Here is a 26,498-nt window from a genome sequence, read left to right on the forward strand (position 1 = left end):
GGATGCTAAGGATATTTTAATTTAGGGGAAAGTAAAGGAAGCAGCACACAGTATTCAGTGAGTACCCTTTAATCGGTCCATTCTTGGCTTCATCTGGGATGATGGGCAGAACAATGCTCCAAAGGCGGCCTGACTCTTTTTGGTGCCTCCCTTCATGTGAAAACTAACATTAGTCTTATTTGACGAGCTTGGAGAAGCAAATACTCTTTCAGGAAAGACAGGTGCCGGCCAGAGGGGACCTTCTAATCTGCCATCACTGTGGATTAACTTTATTGAACAGCAGTTGTACAAAAAACACCATGTTAGATGAAAGGGAGCTCTACACCAAACCCCAGAGATGGCCAGTCTCTGCTCCACGCTCAATGAATATAATAAGCTAGACACTGCCCAGATGACAAGTATGTGTCCAAGAGATTCAGCATCCATGACAGTATGGATTTGAGCTCTCTGGGGGAAGTCAAGGAAGCTTATGTATCATTTGTTTTTCATCAATGCCAAAAGCCTCTTCTGTTGTCACAGATAGGCCAGATGAGACAGGACAAAGAAAAACTCTGCCGGCTAAGAAGGAAACCTTCTAAGGGGCAGAAAAGTAGCTAAATTACTAAGCCATCAATGGGTGACCTCAGGAAACAGTTCCATGTGGCTCCTTTGCTTCCTTTTCCATTTTAAGGAATTTGGGGCAGTAGGAAGAGGATTAGGGGGATGTTTTATCCCATTCAGTTAAAACATTACATAAAAAGGTGGCAGGCCCCCTGTTTCCCAGACTCTAGCAAGAAGAAGGGTAAGCAGCATTGGCGCGTGGTGCCAACTTTCTGCTTCTCTGGACACCCCCCGCCAGATTTACAGGGAGCAGTCACCAGCATTGTCAGACACACACTGTTCTCTTCACCTGCCATTGTCCAGTGCTTCTCCAGGGAAAAATTTGCCCCTGCATTCATTATACTTCATTGTTGTTAAGAATAGAAATAAGCCATAATTCAACTTTTTGTGAGCCATATATCAGATGTGAACTTGAAATAATAATAATCATAGCTGAGTTCACTGAGGAATTACTGTGAGTCAGGCATCATTCTAAGACTTTATATGTATTAACTCATTAATCCTCATAACAATGCTATGTCATAGGTGCTATTATTAGCTCTGTTTTACAAATGAAGAAACTGAGGCATAGAGAGGTTAAGTAAATTGCCAAAGGTTACACAGCTACTTAATGGCAGAGCAGGGATTTATTTGAACCCAGGCAGTCTATATCCAGAACCCACGTTCTAATCTGATGAGTAAATTGCTTCCCTAAAATAATATGGAGAGGAGAAAAATCATTTCACATATAACTGAAGTGATTTTACACATAGCTTTACAAAGTATGTCTCAGCCTAGTGCTATTGCCCTGTATACTTTTTAAGAGAACTAAATATCAGTATTTCTAAGACCAGGTTTCCAAAAACCCAAGTAACTTTCCTTGGAGCATAGCTAAATGATCCCTGAGTCACAAGGTTGAAGGGGACCATGAGAAGCCATTTCTTCATAGTCCTTAAGAAAACAAGAGGGAGGCAAAGGGGCTTGAAGTAGAAATTAAAATCACTCTTGAGGTTTCAAATGTCTAGTTGGGGTGGATGTGATTAGCGCTGACACTGGCTGCCTAGTACCCAAGTACTTTCAATCTAAATGGCAGCTTAGCAGCTATTTGAAGGAAGTATGTTAGTATTTCCTTTATCTTAAATAACACGTAATATGACTAATAGCAATAATAATGGCACCAGTTAACCTTCATTGAGTGCTTATTATATACCAAGCATTGTGCTAAGTATATTATTTAACATTGACAGCAATCCTATGAGGTAGATACTATAACCATCCCCATTTCACAGATGAGAAAACTGAGGTACAGATAGGTCAAGTAACTTGCTCAAGGTCACATAGCTAGCAAGTGGCAGAGCCAGGATTTAACCCGAGCAGTTTGTCTTTGAGGCTTGTACTAAGCAAGGTACTGTCTCTGCAGAAATAGCCCTCTGAGCTACTGTTATGAAAACCTACCCCAATTTTCTAGGCCTGATATTGACCCCAGCACAGCTTTGGGCCTGTAACGATGGCCTGGATGATTTTTTACTCTCAGTGTTAGGCCTTTTTTTGTTCCACATTATAGATGGGTGGCAAAGCACTGAAGATTACTTTGTGAGCATAGATTTATGTTTAAATGTGGTAATTTACAAATAATCTAAGCTAACATTTAGTCCTCTTAGTATCAGAGTAGGTCTGGCCTCAAGATTTTTTCTGGGACATATACCCATACGGTTCAGTCTTCCATAAATTGGTAATATTTAAGCCAAATCAGATAATCTAGTCACTCCAGACTATAAGAGATAGTCTAGAGTGATTGTGATTGTGATTCAGGACCACTCTATATAAAGCTATAAAATAATATATAAGATTTTAGTTTAAATTCTATTATAATGAAATAATGAAGAAAAACAAAATTAAAAAAATTACCCCCTTTGGAAATGTTTATGAGAAATATATTAATAATGATTTTTAAAGTATTCTAATAGCCAAGATTTTTGAGCACTAACTATGTGCCAGGAATTGTACTAAGCACAATTTAATTCTCACAACAACCCTAAGTGGCATCACTCTAGATCTGTTTCTCAACTTCAATGTGCTTATGAATCACATGGGGATCATGTTAAAATGCAGCTTTGATTCAGCAGGTCTGGGCTGTGGCCTGAGATTCTGGGATTCTTAACAGCTCCCAGGTTATGCAGACCACACTTGAGTAGCAAGGTCCTAGATTGGCCTAGATTGTCTTGGTCCAGTCATGCTTTTAAGTAGGATAACAATTGAGCGAATCTGGGAGATTAATGTTTAGGATGTTTAAAAAGCACCCCAGGCTTCCTGATATGGCAATTCCCTAATGTTTTCATAAACCCATTTTTGGATCAAATTTATAATTATTTTATAACATTTATATCATTATTCATGATTTTATATTTGCAAATTTGCCTACTTGCTAAAATTTCTTTGTAACCCCCCAAATCAATACTCACAGTACTTTCATGGTCATTTAAGGTCATATGCAGAGCGATAAAAAATTTGAGTTGCCCAAGGCACATTCACAAACCTATTTTTATGGTTAATGGCTCTGACAGTCCAGGAAGCTTTTCTGTGTCTAAACTAAGCCCTTCAGATGACATGGCATTTTTCTTCTGATTTTATCTTTAGTGGAGATGGAGTTAGTATACCATGCCCATTCTCTTACAGGTTACTCTGTTCTAAAAAATATGAACAGTTATTCAATGTTAACAATAGTCTTTGGGATGTTCCCCGCTATCTCCTGTCCTTCCCTCTAGGAACCTAAGATTTTTGGGATATCTAAGTCAGTTCTTATTCTAGCTCCATGTTTATTTGCTTCCTCTAAGAAATGTATAAAATTAGACAAACTTTGTAGTTCTTTGCCAAATCCTGCTGTACTTTTATTCCAATGAGTTAAATATTCAGTGACCATATCCTGCATCAGATATACCCCCAGCTTGCCCATAGTGCAATAGGGAGTATACTAGTAACTACAGGCCACCCAGCCTATAAAGCTCATATTACAAAAATGCACACTCTAGGCAGAATCTGGTAAATGTCAACCTCAAAGTAAGTTGTGTCATATTGTTATATTTATGTGCATATGGTCAGTAAAAAGAAACACTTGTGAGGTGATTAAAAATAGCATACCCGGTAAAATTGGTTGTCCGGCAATTCCCAGCGGTGCCATTCCAAGATTATTCATTGCTGTGGCCCATGCAGTTGGATCAGACATAGGTAGTGTCATTGTAGTGGAATCCACACTCAGAGTTCTACTATTATCAGCTAAGAAGAAATGACAAGCAAAATAATTTGTTGTATTAAGGTTTCAGTATCTAGTTCACTTATCAATGTAAACTCTGGCAACTCTTTACAGAAATGGACTGGTGGACAAGTGGTGGACATAGCCTTAATTTCAGCTCTTTACAAGGGTTAAAACAATACAGCTCAAACTGGCAGGAAATTATAGAATTTGAAAGCACTTTACCAGATGGCATTTTAGTGTTTCTTTCTTTCTCTCTCTCCCTCTCTCTCTCACCCAACTCCTCCCCTCCTTCCCTCCTTCTCCCTTCTTTCTTTCCTCTGTCCCTCCCTCCCTTCTTTCCTTCCTTCCTTCCTCCCTCCCTCCCTTCTTTCCTTCCTTCCTTCCTTCCTCCTTGTTTTAAAGTCAATGAAAACTATTTTTTAGAGTAGTTCTAGGTTCACAGCAAAATTGAGGGGAAAGTACAGAGATTTCACATACACACCCACCCCCCCCCCACATGCATAGCCTCCCCTATTATCAACATCTCTCACCAGAGTGGTTCATTTGTTACAACTGATGAACCTACACTGATGCATCATAATCATTGAAAAGCCATAGTTTACATTAGGTTTCACTTTGGTGTTTTACATTCTACAGGTTTTGAAAAATGTATAGTGACATGTATCCATCATTGTAGTATCATATAGAGTATTTTCACTGCCCTAAAATTCCTTTGTGCTCTACTTATTCATCCTTCTCCCCTCCCCCAACCCCAGCAACCACTGATCTTTTACTGTCTCCATAGTTTTGCCTTTTCTAGAATGTCATATAGTTGGAATCATACAGTATGTAGCCTTTTCAGATCGGCTTTTTCACTTAGTCATGTGCATTTAAGTTTCCTCTATGTCTTTTCATGGCTCCATAGCTCATTCCTTTTTTTTTGCTGAATAATATTCCATTGTCTGGATATACCACACTTTATCTTTTCACGTACTGAAGGACATTGTGGTTACTTCAAAGTTTTGGCAATTATGAATAAAACTGCTATAAACATTTCTGTGCACGTTTTGTGTGAACATAAGTTTTCAGTTCCTCTGGGTAAATACCAAGGACTGCGATCACTGGATTGTATGGTAAGAGCATATTTAGTTTTGTAAGAAGCCGTCAACCTGTCTTCCAAAGTGGCTGTACCATTTTGCATTCCCACCTCCAATAAATGAGAGCTCCTGTTGATCCACATCCTCATCAGTATTTAGTGTTGTCAGTGTTCTGGATTTTGGTCATTCTAATAGGTTTGTAGTGGTATTTCATTGTTGTTTTAATTTGCATTGCCCTGATGACATATGATGTGGAGCATCTTCTCATATGCTTATTTACCATCCATATATCTTCTTTGGTGAGGTGTCTATTAGTCACTGGCCCATTTTTCAATCAGGTTGTTTGTTTTACTATTGTTGAGTTTTAAGAGTTCTCTGTGTATTTTAGATAACAGTCCTTTATCAGATGTGTATTTTGTAAATATTTTCTTCAAGTCTATGGCTTGTCTTCTCATTCTCTTGACATTGTCTTTCACAAAGTTTTTTAATTTTAATGAAGTCTAGTTTACCAATAATTTCTTTCATGGATCATAACTTTGGTGTTATATTTAAAAAGTTATTGCCATATCCAAAGTCATCTAGGTTTTCTCTTACGTTGTCTTTTAGGAGTTTTATAGTTTTGTATTTCACATTTAGGTCTATGATCCATTTTGAGCTAATTTTTTGATGGGTATAAAATCTGTGTCTAGATTCATTTTTTTGCATGTGGATGTCCAGTTGTTCCAGCACATTTGTTGAAGAGACTATCTTTGCTCCATTGTATTGCCTTTGCTCCTTCATCAAAGATCTGTTGACTCTATTTATGTGGGTCTATTTATGGGCTCTCTCTTCTGTTCCATTGATCTATTTGTCTGTTCTTTCACCAGTACCACACTGTCTTGATTACTATAGCTTTACAGTCAGTCTTCAAGTTGGGAGGCATCAGTTTTCCAACTTTGTTCTTCTCCTTCAATATTGTGTTAGCTATTCTGGGTCTTTTGCCCCTCCGTAAAGTTTAGAATCAGTTTTTTTTTTTTTTTTTTTGATATCCACAAAATAACTTGCTTGGACTTTGATTGAATCAAGTTGGGAAAAATTACATCTTGACAATATTGAGTCTTCCTATCCGTGAACATGAAATATCTATTTACTTAGTTCTTCTTTGGCTTTTTTTTCATCAGAATTTTTTAGTTTTCCGAGTTTTTTTTTTTTCCAAGTGTACACACCACAGGAGCTTGGGATGATTAAGATGTTTCCCATTCTTCTCATAGTCTAGTTGCATATGATTACTTCAGCAGCTTCCATCCAAACTACTCGTGCATGCAAACCAAGAAAAAACATCCAACGGTTTCCATAGTAGCAATGAAAAGGAAAAATTATATTCCTGATGGAATTTCATATCTTTGAGACAGTACTATTGAGTTGGACACATGATCAACAAACATCAATTTAACTAATTGAGTATTTGGGGGGTTAGGATAGCAGAGTACAAGCAGATAGGAGACATAGTCCCTGCCTTCAAAGGTTATACAATCTAATTGAAGAGACCGATGATGATGGTGATGATGATTATTATTATCACTACTCTCACCACCTCCATCCATTACTACCACTAACTACTGAATATTTGCCATATGCTAGGTAAAGCTCTTGGCATGCATTATTTTCATTTAACTTTCAAAACAACACTATGAGATAGGGGCTCTTTATATCTCCATTTAATAGATGAGAGGCTTTGAAGGGTTACATATATAGTCCAAGGTCACACAGGATGTGTACTTTTAGGCACCATGCTTTAGTATCTCCAAATAAACAATTAGGAAACAATGAAAGACTCAAAGAGTATAGACTAGGAATGTTATTGAAGTTTAAGGAATGAGGCTTTGTGGAGAAGACAGGATTTGAAAGAATGGGCCAGATTTCTATAGCATATGTCTTGAATTATGGGTAGTTATTAAATAGGTAAAGAAGAGGGGGTAAGACATCCCAGAGCAGGGATGAATAAGCAAAGACATTGAAGCAGGTTATACATGCATGTGTGTGTATATATTGCACAGTTGGGAGAGATATAGTCGTAAGTCATCTGAGCACAAAAAGTCTTTTATTTTGGTAAATTTCCCTCTGACTACTGATAGCCATTTAAAAAAACTTTCCATTGCTTTCCTCCTACCTCCCAGTATGCACTCCTGCCAATTACACCCCCAAAGGCAACTCTATTCTAATAGTAGCTTGCTAACATCCGTCCATCACATTCTTCCAACCTGGCAATATGAGGGATGATCCTTGGCTGGGTTATTTATACAAGTGCTATTTTGGTCACTGATTGGTCATTACAAGAAAATGCAAATGGCCAAAAACATTATTTCTGAAATATTAGTTTTTATTATTCTCCTATACTGCGAAATTGCCTATGCTTCCTCTCCATAACCAACCCCCCCCAACACAGAGTGATTGATGGCCCTAAGCATTTGTTACCGCAGTCAGAAGTCACATTTCAGAACTGGTGATTTCTCCGTCTGTAGGAGCTCTAGTCCTCACACCCAGTTTTCAGTGCTCTCTGAGAAGGCATACAAGAAGGCTAGAAATAGCCTCTTGTAAATATTATCAAGAAAACAAACATGGGGCATCAAATATCCTTTGGGTCAAGAGTTTATATAGTGATTATTAGGTTCATCTTGAATCCCAATCCCCAACTAGGGAGACAACTTTTAGAGAACGTTATAGCTGGAAGGGACCTTTAGGATGTTACTGAGTATGCACTTTGATTTTCTCTGCTGGCTGGAGAATGACTCTTAGAGGAAACAGCTAGGTTTAGAAGGACTGGTCCCCAATGCTAAAAATAATTTTTTGCAACAGTCTGGCTACTCACTGGCTCTGCAGGCCTGGGAAATATGTAAGAGAATTAGGAATTATTCTCAATAAAGAATTTTGAGATCAAAGATTAAGAATTTACAATGTACCTAGCCAAACTCTGGACTAATTTGGTGGGGGTGGGGGAGAGAAGGATCTAAATTATCAGTTTTTTTACAGGACAACATAGTATCACTATTTTCAAACTATATATTAATTCACAGTGCTTGTTAAAATGTTAGCAAGTAGAGTTCCTATTAGGCTTGTTTACAATGAACAGATAAGGAACATGCTAATTAACAGCATTATTTCGCTACAATGAACTCGGTTCTTAAATCCTTACGGAGTTCTGCTTTAAATGCCCTTCTCTTCACCCTCCCTTCCCCCAACACCCATCTCCACCTGTCAAGTCCTACTCATTTTTCAAGGGTCATCTCAAATGCCACCTTGTCTGTGAAGCTACCTCACTGGAATTAATTACTCCTTCCTATGTGTTCTCATAATATTTTATGTAGAATTTGATTTTCATCTTTGCTTATTCTCTCACTTCTCCCCAAACCAAACTTTTATTGAGTCTTAGTATATGCCACGTTCTGTGCTAGTGACTAGGAATATAGAGATGAACAAAATTCATTTACTGTTCTGGAAGAACTCACAATACAATGAGAGGCATGACATATAAACAACTAAATACAAATCATTATAATAAGTACTGTAACAAAACTATGAGTAAAGTGCTATGGGAACAGAGAAGGAGTAATGAAATCTCTGGAATGGGTTTGGACATATGTGTTTGGGGTTGAGAGGTGGAGGAGATGAGGAATAGTCAGGGAAGCCTTCACTGGCAAAGAATCATTTGAAGTGAATCTTTAAGGAGGGACAGGATTTTCCTCTAGGTGGTGAATGGAGGATTAGGGTTGAGGAGCATCCCAGGAAGCAAGAACAACTGAACATTTACCATTGACTGCCTTGAATTATAGTTATTGGATACATGTCTCTCTTCTGCTAGCCTACATGCTCCTTTAGGTCAGGGACTGGGTTTTAGGCATCTTTGTTTCCCCATTTCTTAGTTTAGTGTCTGGTATGAAGTAGGCATTCAAGAAATATTTGAATGAATGAATAACGAAAATCAACTTACATTGATTTTGGGCACAATAAGCAATCTATGCAATGACACTCATTGATTATTTGTATACCTTTTCAGAACGATAAATTGGGATGCCATCTTAAAAGGGATGGTATAATTGCTAAACTGATTCACTCTCCAGGACAACTGAATTTATATGTAGAAATTTATTTAGAGTTATAACCAGGGATAGATGCACACAACTAATAATTCAGTTTGATTTTATTAGCTATAATCTTTTCCCCATATAGGCACAGTCATATATATAAGCAAGCTTGTAAATTTTTACTTTCAAAGAGAAATCCCAGATGATCATCTCTGGCAGCAATCTGGATTTAAGGTCTGTACTAACAAAACATGCTGTGCTAAACATCTGTTACGAATTATCACTTAATGGTGGAAAAGGTAAGTCCTGATTCACTTTTCAGACTAAAAATGCACATCTAACAATTTCTTTAGGTGTTTTATAAAAGTAGTCCTATGTCACTAAAGGAAGAAATTGCTCATTTTCCCATGAGTCCTATACTCACTGGCAGCAGCCAAGAATATTCAGAAGGTAAGTGCCAGTGGTTGTCAAATGGTATTCAAAATACCTCACCCAAGTCTGTAGATCATGTCCTGCTATGCTGGTTCTATTGTTCTGCTTGTGTGGCAACTCCTCAAGACATCGCAAGTTGTAGAGTGGTTGTAAATGAGTGCCCTCTAGGTAAGCTGATTGAAGATATGGCACTTTGGAACAAGAGTTCATTAGCACGAAAAAAATAAAACATTGGAAAGTGAACATCCACTTTAAGCTGGTATCACCCCATAACTATCAAATCACTACTGCCATCTGTTTATTTTTACACTGTTTATGCTTCACTGATTAAGTAGTCAATTACTGTCAAAGTTATTTGATCTTGAAGACAATACACACACACACACACACACACACACACATATTCTGTGATACATTTCATCCTGTAGTGGAGTTAATTATTTCAAATGTTTCCCTTATTTCCTTTGAAACAAGTTCAGTATGTTGGTGCCATCTTGCCAAATATATTTTATTGAGACATAAACTCTTCTTCTCTGACAGTTTACTCCCCTATAATTTTCTTTCTTTTGTTCAGTTTTACATCCATTGGTTTTTATGCTTGCTATAACTTTATTACACAGTATTGTACAAAGTTGAGGAGAGGATTTTGTCAACAAACATCTATTGAAAGTCTCTCAAGAGTAGGAAGTAATCTTGCCTAGTGATCAAGAGCATGGGTTTGGGAGTCAGATGGCTCTGTACCACAGTCTAGCTCTACTACTTAGTAACTGTAATGTGATCATTATTTTGCTGTTTTCTTTTCTCCTCTATTTAACAGCCTGCCTTCCAGCCTTCCTTTCATATTTAGTGTTAAGTTCATTGAACATTTTCTATGTGTCATGCATCATTCTAGATATTGAAGACAACATTGTTGTGAGTCAAACTGGCCTCATCCTCGGTCATATGAAGCTAACACCTTAGTGCAGGAGGGAGATATTAAAATACAAATGAATATAAAATAATTACACATTATGATAAGTGCTCTGAATAAAGAACTGGGTTTGATGAGAAAAATGTCAAGCTAAAAAATTAGGAAAATGATAGTATCTACCTTAAAAGTTTGTTGAAGATTAAATTAGATAATGTGGGTAAAGAATTTAGCATGGCGTCTGGGTCATATTAAGCACTTGGTAAGTGGGAATAATAACATGGTAATAGTTAAGATGATGATGAAGAAGTAGTCCTGGCCATGAAGGGCTCAAAGTCTACAGACAGACACAGCATATATATGAATTATTGCACTACATTATACAAATAATGAAACTGAGGCACAGAGAGTTTAAGTAATCAGCTCAATATCACACAGCTAATAAGTGGTAGAACAGGAATACAAACCCAGACAGCTCTGACGCCAATGCCCACAGTCTTATGCATCACACTAAACTCCCTCCCAAAGAGCCCCTTTATTTACAGTGTTCCATTAGCTCATTAAACACATTACTATCCTGTTTACAAGAGACCCACTTCAGACCTAGGGACACATACAGACTGAAAGTGAGGGGATGGAAAAAAATATTCCATGCAAATGGAAATCAAAAGAAAGCTGGAGTAGCACTTCTCATATCAGACAAAACAGACCTTAAAATAAAGACTATTACAAGAGACAAAGAAGGACACTACATAATGATCAAGGGATCAATCCAAGAAGAAGGTATAACAATTGTAAAAATTTACGCACCCAACATAGGAGCACCTCAATACATAAGGCTAATGCTAACAGCCATAAAAGGGGAAATCAACAGTGACACAATCATAGCAGGGGACTTTAACACCCCACTTTCACCAATGGACAGATCATCCAAAATGAAAATAAATGAGGAAACACAAGTTTTAAATGACACATTAAACAAGATGGACTTAATTGATATTTATAGGACATTCCATCCAAAAACAACAGAATACACTTTCTCCTCAAGTGCTCATGGAACATTCTCCAGGATAGACCATATCTTGGGTCACAAATCAAGCCTTGGAAAATTTAAGAAAATTGAAATTGTATCAAGTATCTTTTCCAACCACAATGCTATGAGACTAGATATCAATTACAGGAAAAAGTCTGTACAAAATACAAACACATGGAGGCTAAACAATACAGTACTAAATAACAAAGAGATCACTGAAGAATCAAAGAGGAAATAAAAAATACCTAGAAACAAATGACAATGAAAACATGATAACCCAAAACCTATGGATGCAGCAAAAGGAATTCTAACAGGGAAGTTTATAGCAATACAATGCTACCTCAAGAAACAACAAATATCTCAAATAAACAACCTAACCTTACATCTAAAGCAATTAGAGAAAGAAGAACAAAAAACCGCCAAAGTTAGCAGAAGGAAAGAAATCATAAAGATCAGATCAGAAATAAATGAAACAGAAATGAAGGAAACGATAGCAAAGATCAATAAAACTAAAAGCTGGTTCTTTGAGAAGGTAAACAAAATTGATAAACCATTAGCCAGACTCATCAACAAAAAATGGGAGAAGACTGAAATCAATAGAATTAGAAAGGAAAAAGGAGAAGTAACAACTGACACTGCAGAAATACAAAGGATCATGAGAGATTACTAAAAGCAACTCTATGCCAATAAAATGGACAACCTGGAAGAAATGGACACGTTCTTAAAAAAGCACAACCTTCCAAGACTGAACCAGGAAGAAAAAGAAAATATAAACAGACCAATGACAAGCACTGAAATTGAGACTATGATTAAAAATCTTCCAACAAACAAAAGCCCAGGACCAGATGGCTTCACAGGTGAATTCTATCAAACATTTAGAGAAAAGCTAACACCTATCCTTCTCAAACTCTTCCAAAATATAGCAGAGGGAGGAACACTCCCAAACTCATTGTACAAGGCCACCATCACCCTGATACCAAAACCAGACAAAGATGTGACAAAGAAAGAAAACTACAGGCCAATATCACTGATGAACACAGAAGCAAAAATCCTCAACAAAATACTAGGAAACAGAATCCAACAGCACATTAAAAGGATCATACACCATGATCAAGTGGGGTTTATCCCAGGAATGCAAGGATTCCTCAATATACACAAATCAGTCAATGTGATACACCATATTAACAAACTGAAGGATAAAAACCATATGATCAAAAAAAAAAAAAAAAAAAAAAAAAACCATATGATCATCTCAATAGATGAAGAAAAAGCTTTCGACAAAATTCAACACCCATTTATGATAAAAACCCTCCAGGAGTAGGCATAGAGGGAACTTACCTCAACATAATAAAGGCCATATATGACAAACCCACAGCCAACATCGTTCTCATTGGTGAAAAACTGAAACCATTTCCTCTAAGATCAGGAAAAAGACAAGGTTGTCCACTCTCACCACTATTATTCAACATAGTTTTGGAAGTTGTAGCCACAGCAATCAGAGAAGAAAAATAAATAAAAGGAATCCAAATCGGAAAAGAAGAAGTAAAGCTGTCACTGGTTGCAGGTGACATGATACTATACATAGAGAATCCTAAGGATGCTACCAGAAAACTACTAGAGCTAATCAATGAATTTGGTAAAGTAGCAGGATACAAAATTAATGCACAGAAATCTCTTGCATTCCTATACACTAATGATGAAAAATCTGAAAGAGAAATTAAGGAAACACTCCCATTTACCATTGCAACAAAAAGAATAAAATATCTAGGAATAAACCTACCTAAGGAGACAAAAGACCTGTATGCAGAAAACTTTAAGACACTGATGAAAGAAATTAGAGATGATACAAACAGATGGAGAGATATACCATGTTCTTGGACTGGAAGAATCAACATTGTGAAAATGACTCTACTACCCAAAGCAATCTACAGATTCAATGCAATCCCTATCAAACTACCAATGGCATTTTTCACAGAACTAGAACAAAAAATTTCACAATTTGTATGGAAACACAAAAGACCCCGAATAGCCAAAGCAATCTTGAGAATGAAAAACAGAGCTGGAGGAATCAGGCTCCCTGCCTTTAGACTATACTACAAAGCTACAGTAATCAAGACGGTATGGTACTGGCACAAAAACAGAAACATAGATCAATGGGACAGGATAGAAAGCCCAGGGATAAACCCATGCACATATGGTCACCTTAACTTTGATAAAGGAGGCAAGAGTATACAATGGAGAAAAGACAGCCTCTTCAATAAGTGGTGCTGGAAAAACGGGACAGCTACATGTAAAAGAATGAAATTAGAACACTCCCTAACACTATACACAAAAATAAACTCAAAATGCACCTAAATGTAAGGCCAGACACTATAAACTCTTAGAGGAAAACATAGGCTGAACACTCTATGACATAATTCACAGCAAGACGCTTTTGACCCACCTCCTAGAGGAATGGAAATAAAAACAAAAATAAAGAAATGGGACCTAATGAAACTTAAAAGCCTTTGCACAGCAAAGGAAACCATAAACAAGATGAAAAGACAACCCTCTCAATGGGAGAAAATATTTGCAAATGAAGCAACTGACAAAGGATTAATCTCCAAAATTTACAAGCAGCTCATGCAGCTCAATGTCAAAAAAACAAACAACCCAATCCAAAAATGGGCAGAAGAGCTAAAGAGACATTTCTCCAAAGAAGATATACAGATTGTCAACAAACACATGAAAGAATGCTCAACATCATTAATCATTAGAGAAATGCAAATCAAAACTTCAATGAGATATCATCTCACACCAGTCAGAATGGCCATCATCCAAAAATCTACAAACATTAAATGTTGGGGAGGGTGTGGAGAAAAGGGAACCCTCGTGCACTGTTGGTGGGAATGTAAATTGATACAGCCACTATGGAGAACAACATGGAGGTTCCTTAAAAATCTAAAAATAGAACTACCGTATGACCCAGCAATCCCACTACTGGGCATATACCCTGAGAAAACCATAACTCAAAAACAGTCATGTACCAAAATGTTCATTGCAGCTCTATTTACAATAGCCAGGACATGGAAGCAACCTAAGTGTCCATCGTCAGATGAATGGATAAAGAAGATGTGGCACATATATACAATGGAATATTACTCAGCCCTAAAAAGAAACGAAACTGAGTTATTTGTAGTGAGGTGGATGGACCTAGAGACTGTCATACAGAGTGAAGTAAGTCAGAAAGAGGAAAACAAATACCGTATGCTAACACATATATATGGAATCTAAAAAACAACAAAGGTTCTGCAGAACCTAGGGGCAGCACAGGAATAAAGACGAAGACGCAGAGAATGGACTTGAGGACTTGGGCAGGGGGAAGGGTAAGCTGGGACGAATTGAGAGAGTGACATTGACATATATATACTACCAAATGTAAAATAGATAGGTAGTGGGAAGCAGCCGCATAGCACTGGGAGATCAGCTCGGTGCTTTGTGTCCACCTAGAGGGGTAGGATAGGGAGGGTGGGAGGGAAATGCAAGAGGGAGGAGATATGGGGATGTATGTATATGTATAACTGATTCACTTTGTTATACAGCAGAAGCTAACACACCATTGTAAAGCAATTATACTCCAATAAAGATGTTTAAAATCAAAACAAAACAAAACAGAAAAAAACATTACTATTGCAGCTCTTACTACATTATATTTTTATCACCTTTTTCTGTGGTTGTCTCTCCTCCTAGACTTTGCAGTCTCTTAACTCCTCTTTGTTATTCCTAGTGCGTAGAAACTTTGTCTGACATAGAGATGTTCAGCAAACAATTTTAAACAAATTAATAAGGAAATCTATGAGTATATATAAGCGAGTCTTGCACAGACATTGTTCTTCCCAGAAGCAGATGCCAAGCCATTTAGAATGGGATACTATTCTGTTGTTGTATTAAGATAAAATATATTTTAGTGCATTTCTTTTTTTTTTTAATTAACTAATTAATTAATTTTTAATTTTTGGCTGTGTTATGTCTTCGTTTCTGTGCGAGGGCTTTCTCTAGTTGTGGCGAGCGGGGGCCACTCTTCATTGCGGTGTGTGGGCCTCTCAGTGTCGTGGCCTCTCTTGTTGTGGAGCACAGGCTCCAGACGCGAAGGCTCAGTAGTTGTGGCTCATGGGTCTAGTTGCTCCGTGGCATGTGGGATCTTCCCAGACCAGGGCTCGAACCCGTGTCCCCTGTATTGGCAGGCAGATTCTCAACCACTGCACCACCAGGGAAGCCCAGTGCGTTTCTTTTGAATAGTTTAAATGGAGAGAGAGACAGAAGAAGATAACATGGTGATAATTTGGGGTATTATAATATGAACATGCTGATAATATAAGAGAATCATGATTACGGAAATACTAACTTTAAGAAAGATAAGTCTGGAGATGGGGAGATAATTTTCATCACAGAAAAATTCCTTATAGGTAAGAAGGAAATGACTGGAATTACTTTGAGAATGTAAGGTTATTAAATTTACTAAAATAAATGTGCATATAGCAGCTATATTTGTTAGCACCTTGAGGGCAGGGGATATAAACCTCATTTACTTTTGTGTATTCTACAGTGACTAGCTCAAAGTATGTGCCAATAAGTTGGCTTTTAAATAAGTGAACTCTGTAAGAACTCAGTAATTGTACAAAGTGGGGCTTACCTGCAATGCCTATTTCATAGACCCATAGCCATTTAAAAATTCTTGGCATTGTGTGGTCCTGAACCGTGGATTTAGCTCTCTAGTCATTTCTGCAGAAGGAAAATAGTGGTTCAAACCTGGGTGAAACATCAGAACTCTGGAACGTACTAGGACTTTGATAAATAGTGAATGATAGTATTAATGATAGTAATTATAACAAGACTAATAATAGTTAACACTTCTCTAATTCTTATTATGTGCCAGGCATTCTCCTAGACACTTTATGTACATCAATTAAAAACTCATAACCCTGTGAAGTAGGACCTCTCATTATCCTCATTTTACTGATGAGGTAGCAGGAACAGAGAGGTTAAGCAACCTGTCCATGGTCATACATTGGCTTGCAGTGGAGCTGGGATTCAAACCCAGGCAGTCTGGCTCCACAGTTCATGCTCTTAACCACTATCCTATACAAAACTAAAGGAGTCAGAAGGTTATAGACTATTTGAGCTGGGAGGGCTATAGAGCTCATCATTACAGATGGGTGCTCCCCATATCCTGTATTGTAGTGGTTCTTAATGGGGGCTGAGTTTACCTTCCCGCCCAGGGACATTTGGTAATATTTGAAAACACCTTTGGTTGTCACAACTGGGAGTGGGGAGGTGCTACTGACATCTACTGGATAGACTTCAGGGATACTGCTAAACACCCTACAACGTACAGGACAACCCCCCACCCCCAAACAATTATCTGACCCCAAATGTCAATAGTGCCAAGTTTAAGAAACCCAGCTCTAGTTAGATAGCCTCAACCACCAGAGGGCAGACAGCAGAAGCAAGACAAACTACAATCCTGCAGCCTGTGGACCAAAAACCACAGTTACAGAAAGATAGACAAGATGAAAAGGCAGAGGGCTATGTACCAGATGAAGGAACAAGATAAAACCCCAGAAAAACAACTAAATGAAGTGGAGATAGGCAACCTTCCAGAGAAAGAATTCAGAATAATGATAGTGAAGATGATCCAGGACCTCGGAATAAGAATGGAGGCAAAGATTGAGAAGATGCAAGAAATGATTAACAAAGACCTAGAAGAATTAAAGAACAAACAAACAGAGATGACCAATACAATAACTGAAATGAAAACTACACTAGAAGGAATCAATAGCAGAATAACTGAGGCAGAAGAATGGATAAGTGACCTGGAAGACAGAATGGTGGAATTCACTGCTGCGGAACAGACTAAAGAAAAAAGAATGAAAAGAAATGAAGACAGCCTAAGAGACCTCTGGGACAACATTAAACACAACAACATTCGCATTATAGGGGTCCCAGAAGGAGAAGAGAGAGAGAAAGGACCAGAGAAAATATTTGAAGAGATTATAGTCGAAAACTTCCCTAACGTGGGAAAGGAAATAGCCACCCAAGTCCAGGAAGCGCAGAGAGTCCCATACAGGATAAACCCAAGGAGAAACACGCCAAGACACATAGTAATCAAACTGACAAAAATTAAAGACAAAGAAAAATTATTGAAAGCAGCAAGGGAAAAACGACAAATAACATACAAGGGAACTCCCATAAGGTTAACAGCTGATTTCTCAGCAGAAACTCTGCAAACCAGAAGGGAGTGGCATGATATACTTAAAGTGATGAAAGGGAAGAACCTACAACCAAGATTACTCTACCCGGCAAGGATCTCATTCAGATTTGATGGAGAAATCAAAAGCTTTACAGACAAGCAAAAGCTAAGAGAATTCAGCACCACCAAACCAGCTCTACAACAAATGCTAAAGGGACTTCTCTAAGTGGGAAACACAAGAGAAGAAAAGGACCTACAAAAACAAACCCAAAACAATTAAGAAAATGGTCATAGGAACATACATATCGATAATTACCTTAAACGTGAATGGATTAAATGCCCCAACCAAAAGACACAGACTGGCTGAATGGATACAAAAACAAGACCCATATATATGCTGTCTACAAGAGACCCACTTTAGACCTAGGGACACATACAGACTGAAAGTGAGGGGATGGAAAAAGATATTCCATGCAAATGGAAATCAAAAGAAAGCTGGAGTAGCTATACTCATATCAGATAAAATAGACTTTAAAATAAAGAATATTACAAGAGACAAGGAAGGACACTACATAATGATCAAGGGATCAATCCAAGAAGAAGATATAACAATTATAAATATATATGCACCCAACACAGGAGCACCTCAATACATAAGGCAACTGCTAACAGCTATAAAAGAGGAAATTGACAGTAACACAATCATAGTGGGGGACTTTAACACCTCACTTACACCAATGGACAGATCATCCAAAAGGAAAATAAATAAGGAAACAGAAGCTTTAAATGACACAATAGACCAGATACATTTAATTGATATATATAGGACATTCCATCCAAAAACAGCAGATTACACGTTCTTCTCAAGTGCGCATGGAACATTCTCCAGGATAGATCACATCTTGGGTCACAAATCAAGCCTCAGTAAATTTAAGAAAATTGAAATCATATCAAGCATCTTTTCTGACCACAACGCTATGAGATTAGAAATGAATTACAGGGGAAAAAACGTAAAAAAGACAAACACATGGAGGCTAAACAATACGTTACTAAATAACCAAGAGATCACTGAAGAAGTCAAAGAGGAAATAAAAAAATACCTAGAGACAAATGACAATGAAAACACGACGACCCAAAGCCTATGGGATGCAGTGAAAGCAGTTCTAAGAGGGAAGTTTATAGCTATACAAGCCTACCTAAAGAAACAAGAAACATCTCAAGTAAACAATCTAACCTTACACCTAAAGAAACTAGAGAAAGAAGAACAAACAAAACCCAAAGTTAGCAGAAGGAAAGAAATCATAAAGATCAGAGCAGAAATAAATGAAATAGAAACAAAGAAAACAATAGCAAAGATCAATAAAACTAAAAGCTGGTTGTTTGAGAAGATAAACCTAATTGATAAGCCATTAGCCAGACTCATCAAGAAAAATAGGGAGAGGACTCAAATCAATAAAATCAGAAATGAAAAAGGAGAAGTTACAACAGACACCGCAGAAATACAAAGCATCCTAAGAGACTACTACAAGCAACTTTATGCCAATAAAATGGACAACCTGGAAGAAATGGACAAATTTTTAGAAAGGTATAACCTTGCAAGACTGAACCAGGAAGAAACAGAAAATATGAACAGACCAATCACAAGTAATGAAATTGAAACTGTGATTAAAAATCTTCCAACAAACAAAAGTCCAGGACCAGATGGCTTCACAGGTGAGTTCTATCAAACATTTAGAGAAGAGCTAACACCTATCCTTCTCAAACTCTTCCAAAAAATTGCAGAGGAAGGAACACTCCCAAACTCGTTCTATGAGGCCACCATCACCCTGATACCAAAACCAGACAAAGACACTACAAAAAAAGAAAATTACAGACCAATATCACTGATGAATATAGATGCAAAAATCCTCAACAAAATACTAGCAAACAGAATCCAACAACACATTAAAAGGATCATACACCACGATCAAGTGGGATTTATCCCAGGGATGCAAGGATTCTTCAATATACGCAAATCAATCAATGTGATACACCATATTAACAAATTGAAGAATAAAAACCATATGATCATCTCAATAGATACAGAAAAAGCTTTTGACAAAATTCAACACCCATTTATGATAAAAACTCTCCAGAAAGTGGGCATAGAGGGAACCTACCTCAACATAATAAAGGCCATATATGACAAACCCACAGCAAACATCATTCTAAAAAAAAAAAAAAAAAAAAAAGAAACCCAGCTCTACTGTAGCAATTTTCATATGTTCTTACTGGAGGGTGCCTTATACTCCTGGTTTCTTTACACTTCTTTCCTGTCCAGCACATGTGCAGCCAATCCCAACTTCTGCAGCTTATGCCCTACACCCTTACGCCACAGTGCTAAGACTAATCTGATCACACCCTTCCCATCCTCAACCAGGAATCTAGTAACATTTTTAGCAAGGTTAATTTTATGCTTCACGCCAAAGAAATTATCCTTATGGTGAGGAATCCAGTTGCTGTGGAAGGCTGATGGGGTACTGTTTTGAGAGTGGTCCTGGAAATAGCACTAGGAACACCATGACAAAGGAAAAGAGAGGAGTGTAGAAAATGCTTGTGTGGAACACAGAAGAAAACCCCATCTCCAGCATATCACACAGGACCTTGCATACAGTAGACATACAAGAAGTATATGTTGTGGAAGATTATGGCACAAGGCCAGGATGGGGTGTCCTAGAACTCAGTAACATTGTATTTTCTGTTCTCTGGCTAAGGGAAAGGAAACAGCAGGATAACTCATGTTTTGGGTCTATGTTAAGCCTAGGGCTCAAGGGTTTATCTTCTGTTTGGTATTTATTGCTCAGGAAGTAATATTGTGCGTTGTAAGTGTTATTATTTTGAATCCCTCTTCATTTTCTTTGAGAATTAACAATCCATCATTGTTTGTGAGCAAGGCACTGCCCCTGGGCATCTCTCTCTCTGATCACAGACGTCACCAGCAGTGACGCCACAGTTTGCATCATGGCTATGCAGGGTGAGAGAATTGACGGGGGCTTTAAGACAAGGCTCCCAGGAGGCTTGAGAGAGATGACGCTATCAGGCAAGCAAGGGCTTTATCTCCTTATGAGTGTTACCAAGGATGAATCAAAGAGCCACTCTAGGGGATCAGGATGCCATAATATATTCTTCCTTGGGGAGGGGGAGGGAAGGAGAGGGAAAAGAAAAAATAAAAGGGAAAGGGAAAGGTTTTTATGCTAGCCCATATAGTAGGTAATTATTCTCACATGAGCTGTGAGTGTGGTGGGGTTGGGGGTGTGAAAAAGTAGCTTGATCCTCAAGGTATGCAGATGAGAACCTCAGGTTAGAGGGTGCTTTCACAAACTAACCCTCATGCTGGAAGACTCACTGTTCTAGTCTATAAGCTAAGGGGTCTTGGAGAGAGCCACCTCCATATTGGAGCAGTTATAAGAATGTTCAAGGTTTTAAACTAGGTGTATAAGATGCCAGGGCACCAAGCCAGCCCTCCAGATGGCAGTTGCAGTGGGGGTGTAGTGAGGAAGAAGAAGGCCAAAAGTTTTGGCATACATCTCTTCAAGGAACTCACAGCATATACCCTACATTTATGAAGGGAACAGGGTATAGTGGGAGGAGTACAGACCTTGGGGCCAGACAGATCTCAGATTAAGTCTTGGCTCTATTATTTACAAGCTGTGTGATTTTAGGCAAGTTTTGAAAACTCTTTAGCACGTTTATTCACCTGCAGTTAGAGATAATGATACCTATCTTTCATGTACTAAGCTAATGATAATAATGTTGATCCCTAATATTGATTAAATGCTTATTATGTGCCAAACACTGTTTCAAGGCTTTATATTATTATTTAATCTAATCCACATAACAACCCTATGAGATAGGTAAGATTTATCATTAGACCCAATTTACAGATAAAGAAAATGGAACACAAAGAAGTTAGGAAGTTGCCCAGGGTCACAGGTGGAGTTGATGCTGGAGGTGAAATTCAGATTCAGGCAGTATGGCTCCAGGGCCCACACTTTTAGCCACTGAGCTATATCCTGTCACTACAGTATAAAGAACACAGAACCTGAGACACAGAGCATGTACTCAGTCATGATTTAACCCCACTTCCTTTATCTTTCCCTTCCTTTTTTTTTCTGTTTAAGAAAGAAACCATTCAGCTGCCATGTGAGGGTCTCTCCTCCCACTTCCCTAAGCTGGAGCCAGGGGCCTCCTTTGTTATTTCAGGATGGGCTGGCACCAGTGAGTTGAGGAACCTCAGAGATAGTGCTTGTCACTTCAAGGTTATTAGCTGAATGTGAGCCAGGAGAATAGGTTGAAGTCAGATGTAGGGGTCCTGGAAAACCAGCAGGCTCCACCATGGGAACCTTGGAGGGCTTCCTCAGTCAGTAAGAGCAGTGGCTAGCTGTACTAGAGAGTCTCTCTTGGGCTTTTCCACACTAAGGTCCATAATTTCTCACTCCTGGTTTCTTGTGCTTCTGAGATACCAGTGAACTCATATTACTCTGGTCTAGGGTGAATGGCTGACTGTGGCCATTAGTCTTAGTCTTTAGGATTGCATCATCACATTCATTCCATATTTCCTCACCTAACATTTAGATAAAGAACACCAGGGATTTCCCTGGTGGTCCAGTGGGTAAGACTCCATGCTCCCAATGCAGGGGGCCCAGGTTCGATCCCTGGTCGGGGAACTAGATCCTGCATGCATGCCGCAACTGAGAAGTCCACATACCACAACTGAGAAGTCCACATGCTGCAACTAAGAGTCCACATGCTGCAACTAAGAAGCCCGCGTGCTGCAACTAAGAAGCCCGCATGCCACAACTAAGAGTCCGCATTGCCACAACTAAGAAGCCCGCATGCCGCAACTAAGAGTCCGCATGCTGCAACTAAGAGTCCGCATGCCACAACTAAGAAGCCCACATTCTGCAATGAAGTCTGCATGCCGCAACTAAGAAACCTGCATGCTGCAACTGAGTCTGCATGCCTCAACTAAGAGTCCACATGCTGCAACTAAGAGTCTGCGTGCCACAACTAAGAAGCCTGTGTGCCACAACTAAGAAGCCCACGTGCTGCAACTAAGAAACCTGCATGCTGCAACTAAGAGTCCACATGCCCCAACTAAAGATCCCGCATGCCGCAATGAAGATCCTGTGTGCCGCAACTAAGACCCAGTGCAGCCAAAATAAATAAATAAATTAATTAATAAATATTTTTAAAAAGCACCAAAAGAATAATTGGGCCACAAAAAATACTACCATATATCAGCTACTTTAACATCTCCACTAATTGCCTGTTAAGCCTCACATTTCTTTTCCTGGTTTTGAAACAGACACATTAATATTACTGTCAGGTCCCAAATATTGTAGGTACTGGTTTTCAACTATAAATCTTAATATTTAACAAATCAACTAATTGCATTTCAGGTACTGAGCATGCTCTTTAGGTTAATGGCATGGTCGGTGGTGGAGGGGGGAATGGAGCAAGAACAAAATAGAAGCATAAACTCTGAAAGTTCCCAAAGCTCTGTGGTCAATGCTTTTCTGAGGTAAGTTGCATAAGAGATGATTTGGCAACCCTGCTGCTATGCTGTTGGAAGTCTGGCAAGATCTCTTGGAGGAACAAAAAATAAACAGCCCTGGGGTTAATCTACAAGCCCTTGTTTTTGCTTTAGCCCTTGTTGCTGAAAATCTTTCCAACATGTTTCAGTCCACTTCCTTGCCATAGGAGATAGAGTACAACAAAGATAAATATAGCATGGGCTAAATCTGGAACTAGGAGGGCTGAGTTTGAACTCTGGCTCCACTATTTACTCGCAGTGCAGCAATCACTTACACCCGTGTTTGTCCAAGTGCATTCCAACCATGTGCATCAGAATCACCTGCAGCGCTTGCTAAATAGCCAAGTTCCAGGGTCCCCGGCTGAGGTTTTCATCTGGGTGGCGCTGGGGAATCTGCCTGTTGAACAAGCACCCTAGATAACTCTTATGCCCACTACAAATTTGAGAAACACAGAGTTTGTTTTCTCATCTATAAATAAGAATGGTACCACCCCTTTCCCAGGGTTGTGGTAAAAACAACACAGGTGGTCAATATGTGCTAGGCGTACCTGAATCTTTGAGTGAGGTTATGGCAGGGCTTCAGGATACATTCTGAATATTAATTTAACAAACATGTTAAATCCACGCAGCATTTGATGGTACCAAGGTGAAAAATCCATGTTTCCCTGCCCTTTGAAGGGTTCATAGACTAATGGGAGACACAAACGTGAAAACAAAATTATTGTTTGATAATGGCTAAACAGATATGAAGAAAGGGGAGGTAGCCACTTTGCTAGGATGAGAGGTGGTGGTGGAGGAGGGAGGGGAGCATAGAGGAAGTGATGTTAAGCTGGAGAAGGTTATTTTAAAGTGAGTTTTGAAATATAAGTCAATTATGGTACTGTGGATATCTTAAAAGTGTAGGAGATAAGGTTGTATTTGTGCTAAGTCTAAAACCTAGAATAGAAATTGTTCTTATTTGGGGGGATGGGCATGAGTGGAGAATATTTTCCATATCAGTTTACTTATTATTCCTCGCTCCTAAAAGTAGAATGTTAAAAAACTGGAGTCATTTTGTGTTCTCCAGTTCGTTGGACTCTGAGAGGATGGGTATTAGCCTATGTTGCTGACTTGCTTTGCAAGTCACTGGCTGCAAGGCCATGGTCTAAGTCGGGGGGTGGGGTAGGACACTGGCCATGACCACTATAAGCAAGTCAAGTGTTAAATCCTACTGACAGTGGGAACTTTGGCTTGAGAACTAGCTGCCTCAGCAGAGTCATCCTCAGATCCTAAGGGCAATGCTATATATATACATACAGCCGCAGGAGGCAGTGACTAATGGCTCTGCTTTGGGCCAGCAGCCCTGGCCCCTTTCTAGCTTCTTCACCTCTACAGGCAGCCTAACTTGAATTTTCAAACTCCACCTCAATTTGACAAATAATCAGAAAACAATAGACTTTACTATACAGAACTTCACACCGTCCCCACTACCCTTCATGTTTCAGAATGATTGAGGTTTTTTTGAAAACTGCAACACACTCCCAACAACCCCCATCATGCCTTTGGCCAGACTGAGAATAACAAACTCTCAACCCTTAATGCTGTGTGACCTTGAATGAAGAAAAAATGGGGTTGCAACAGTAGTTAGGATCATACTCTTTGGATTAGATCCAAGTTCTAATCTTGGCCCGCAACTTATTAGCTGTGTGATGTTAAGAAAGTGACTTAATGTCTCTGTTCTTCATTTTCCACGTCTGAAAAATGAGGATAATAACAAGTACCTATCTCATTGGGTTGTGGTAAGGATTAAAGGAGAAAATACGTGAAAAAAAAGACCCACTGCAATGCCTAGCTTAATAAGTAGAATACTAGTAATTATTATTAATATATTAACCATAGTGGGCATTACCTCTGATACCTTATGGAAAACAGGGGCCATCGTGGGTGAGGAGAGAGGGGAGTGTTATGATTACTTCAGGTGAGAAGGGCAGGAAAGTACCAGTATAGGAACCAGCCATTAATAACAGTGGGGGATATATTTAAACAAAAAAGAATAAGATGGCTTCTCTTTAACCAATTCTTTACCAAGAGCACTGCTAGAAAGAACAGCAGGACTAATTTATATGCCTCTCATCTGATCGATGCATTTTCTAAAAGTGGTACTGGTAATAAAATCCTCAAAAGATTTTCTGGTGTTACCTTCCTCCCCCACTGTATATACATACCACAAACCCATCAGACCTGCGGCCAAAACCCACTTGCTTTTTTCTCCAAAAGCATGGATGGCATTGCATCCAGGCTCTATTTTGTGATCACCCCATCTGTGGTGAAGGAAAACCAGAATAACTTAGTATTACGTCTCGATTATCCATGACCAGGATGGGAGGCAATGTGGTAGGCAGGAGAAGAGGTTGCTCTTCATGGCAAGCTTTCTAGTAAGACAAAGGGAGGTTAGAAAGGGAGGTCATGGTTGTGACCTCTGTGACAGCTGAGCAGGGGACACCCACTGTATGTGTCAGCCTACTCCGGGAATAATCCATATGCAAGTGATTTGGTCAACAGCTTGTGATTCTGGAACAGTATTAACAATAGTGCCTTTCCTGGAATCTATCTTATATATGATGTATTTTTCCCCATTTAATTCAATAGTTCTCCTGAATATTTTAATACAGCAATAGTAGTCCGAATAGCAAACACATGTGAGTTATTGACTTTCTTTCCTTTTATCCATTTCTGCTGTAACTTAAATTTTCTTCCTGAGTGAATCTCCAGGCCACTAGTGACATCACCTTTAATCCATTTGTGTTTTTTTTTTAATTGGCATTAACATGGAGGAGACATAAGAGGTTAAAAAATAAAAGACGTCTACATTGGTGATGATCTCCAGAGCAAACCTTACAGGGATTGGTAGAGCAAATTTGATTTGAAAATGATTACAAAGGGTGAATTCCCTGTAAATAATGAATTGGAAACAAAATCAGGCTGAGAGTATTTGCTTATCCACTTATTTCCACATGGAAGAAAAGCCATAATTCCTGTCAGCCTGTGCTTACAGCATGCCTAGACTAGCCAGAGAGAAACCAACCAGTGATGAAAATAAATACACAAGCCCACTCGTTGACTGCATTCTCTGTCAGGTCCAACACCAAGGAAAGCCTAAAGATAATATGTCTTTGAGTAACAACCCATAAATCCACAGTTACAGTTCAAGCTCTTAACTTCAAATTCCCAAATGACCATGCCACTGTTCTTTCCTCTTCCAGAAGCTAGAAGTTCACTGTCAAAAAGGAGGGGATGAGAAGGGAGGGGCAAGGCAGCTGAAATGCTCAACGACCCTAGCAAAATTCTGGGAAAGCATGCCCTCCTCACAAATC

At 38.8% G+C, this 26,498-nt stretch overlaps 1 protein-coding gene across 8 annotated transcripts in view; it reads right to left on the bottom strand.

The window, feature by feature from the left end:
- Window positions 1–26,498, bottom strand: part of ENOX2 (ecto-NOX disulfide-thiol exchanger 2) — a 262,829-nt gene that overhangs the window by 59,612 nt on the left and 176,719 nt on the right. For all 8 annotated transcript variants that reach the window (XM_059909877.1, XM_059909875.1, XM_059909874.1 and 5 more), the window contains one exon: window positions 3,718–3,852. In XM_059909877.1, coding sequence (XP_059765860.1) covers window positions 3,718–3,814 — 97 coding nt within the window. In that variant the 5' untranslated portion in view covers window positions 3,815–3,852. The remainder of the gene's footprint in view (window positions 1–3,717; window positions 3,853–26,498) is intronic.

This window comes from Balaenoptera ricei, chromosome X (assembly GCF_028023285.1).
Source record: "Balaenoptera ricei isolate mBalRic1 chromosome X, mBalRic1.hap2, whole genome shotgun sequence".
In the NCBI taxonomy this organism is placed as follows: domain Eukaryota; kingdom Metazoa; phylum Chordata; class Mammalia; order Artiodactyla; family Balaenopteridae; genus Balaenoptera; species Balaenoptera ricei.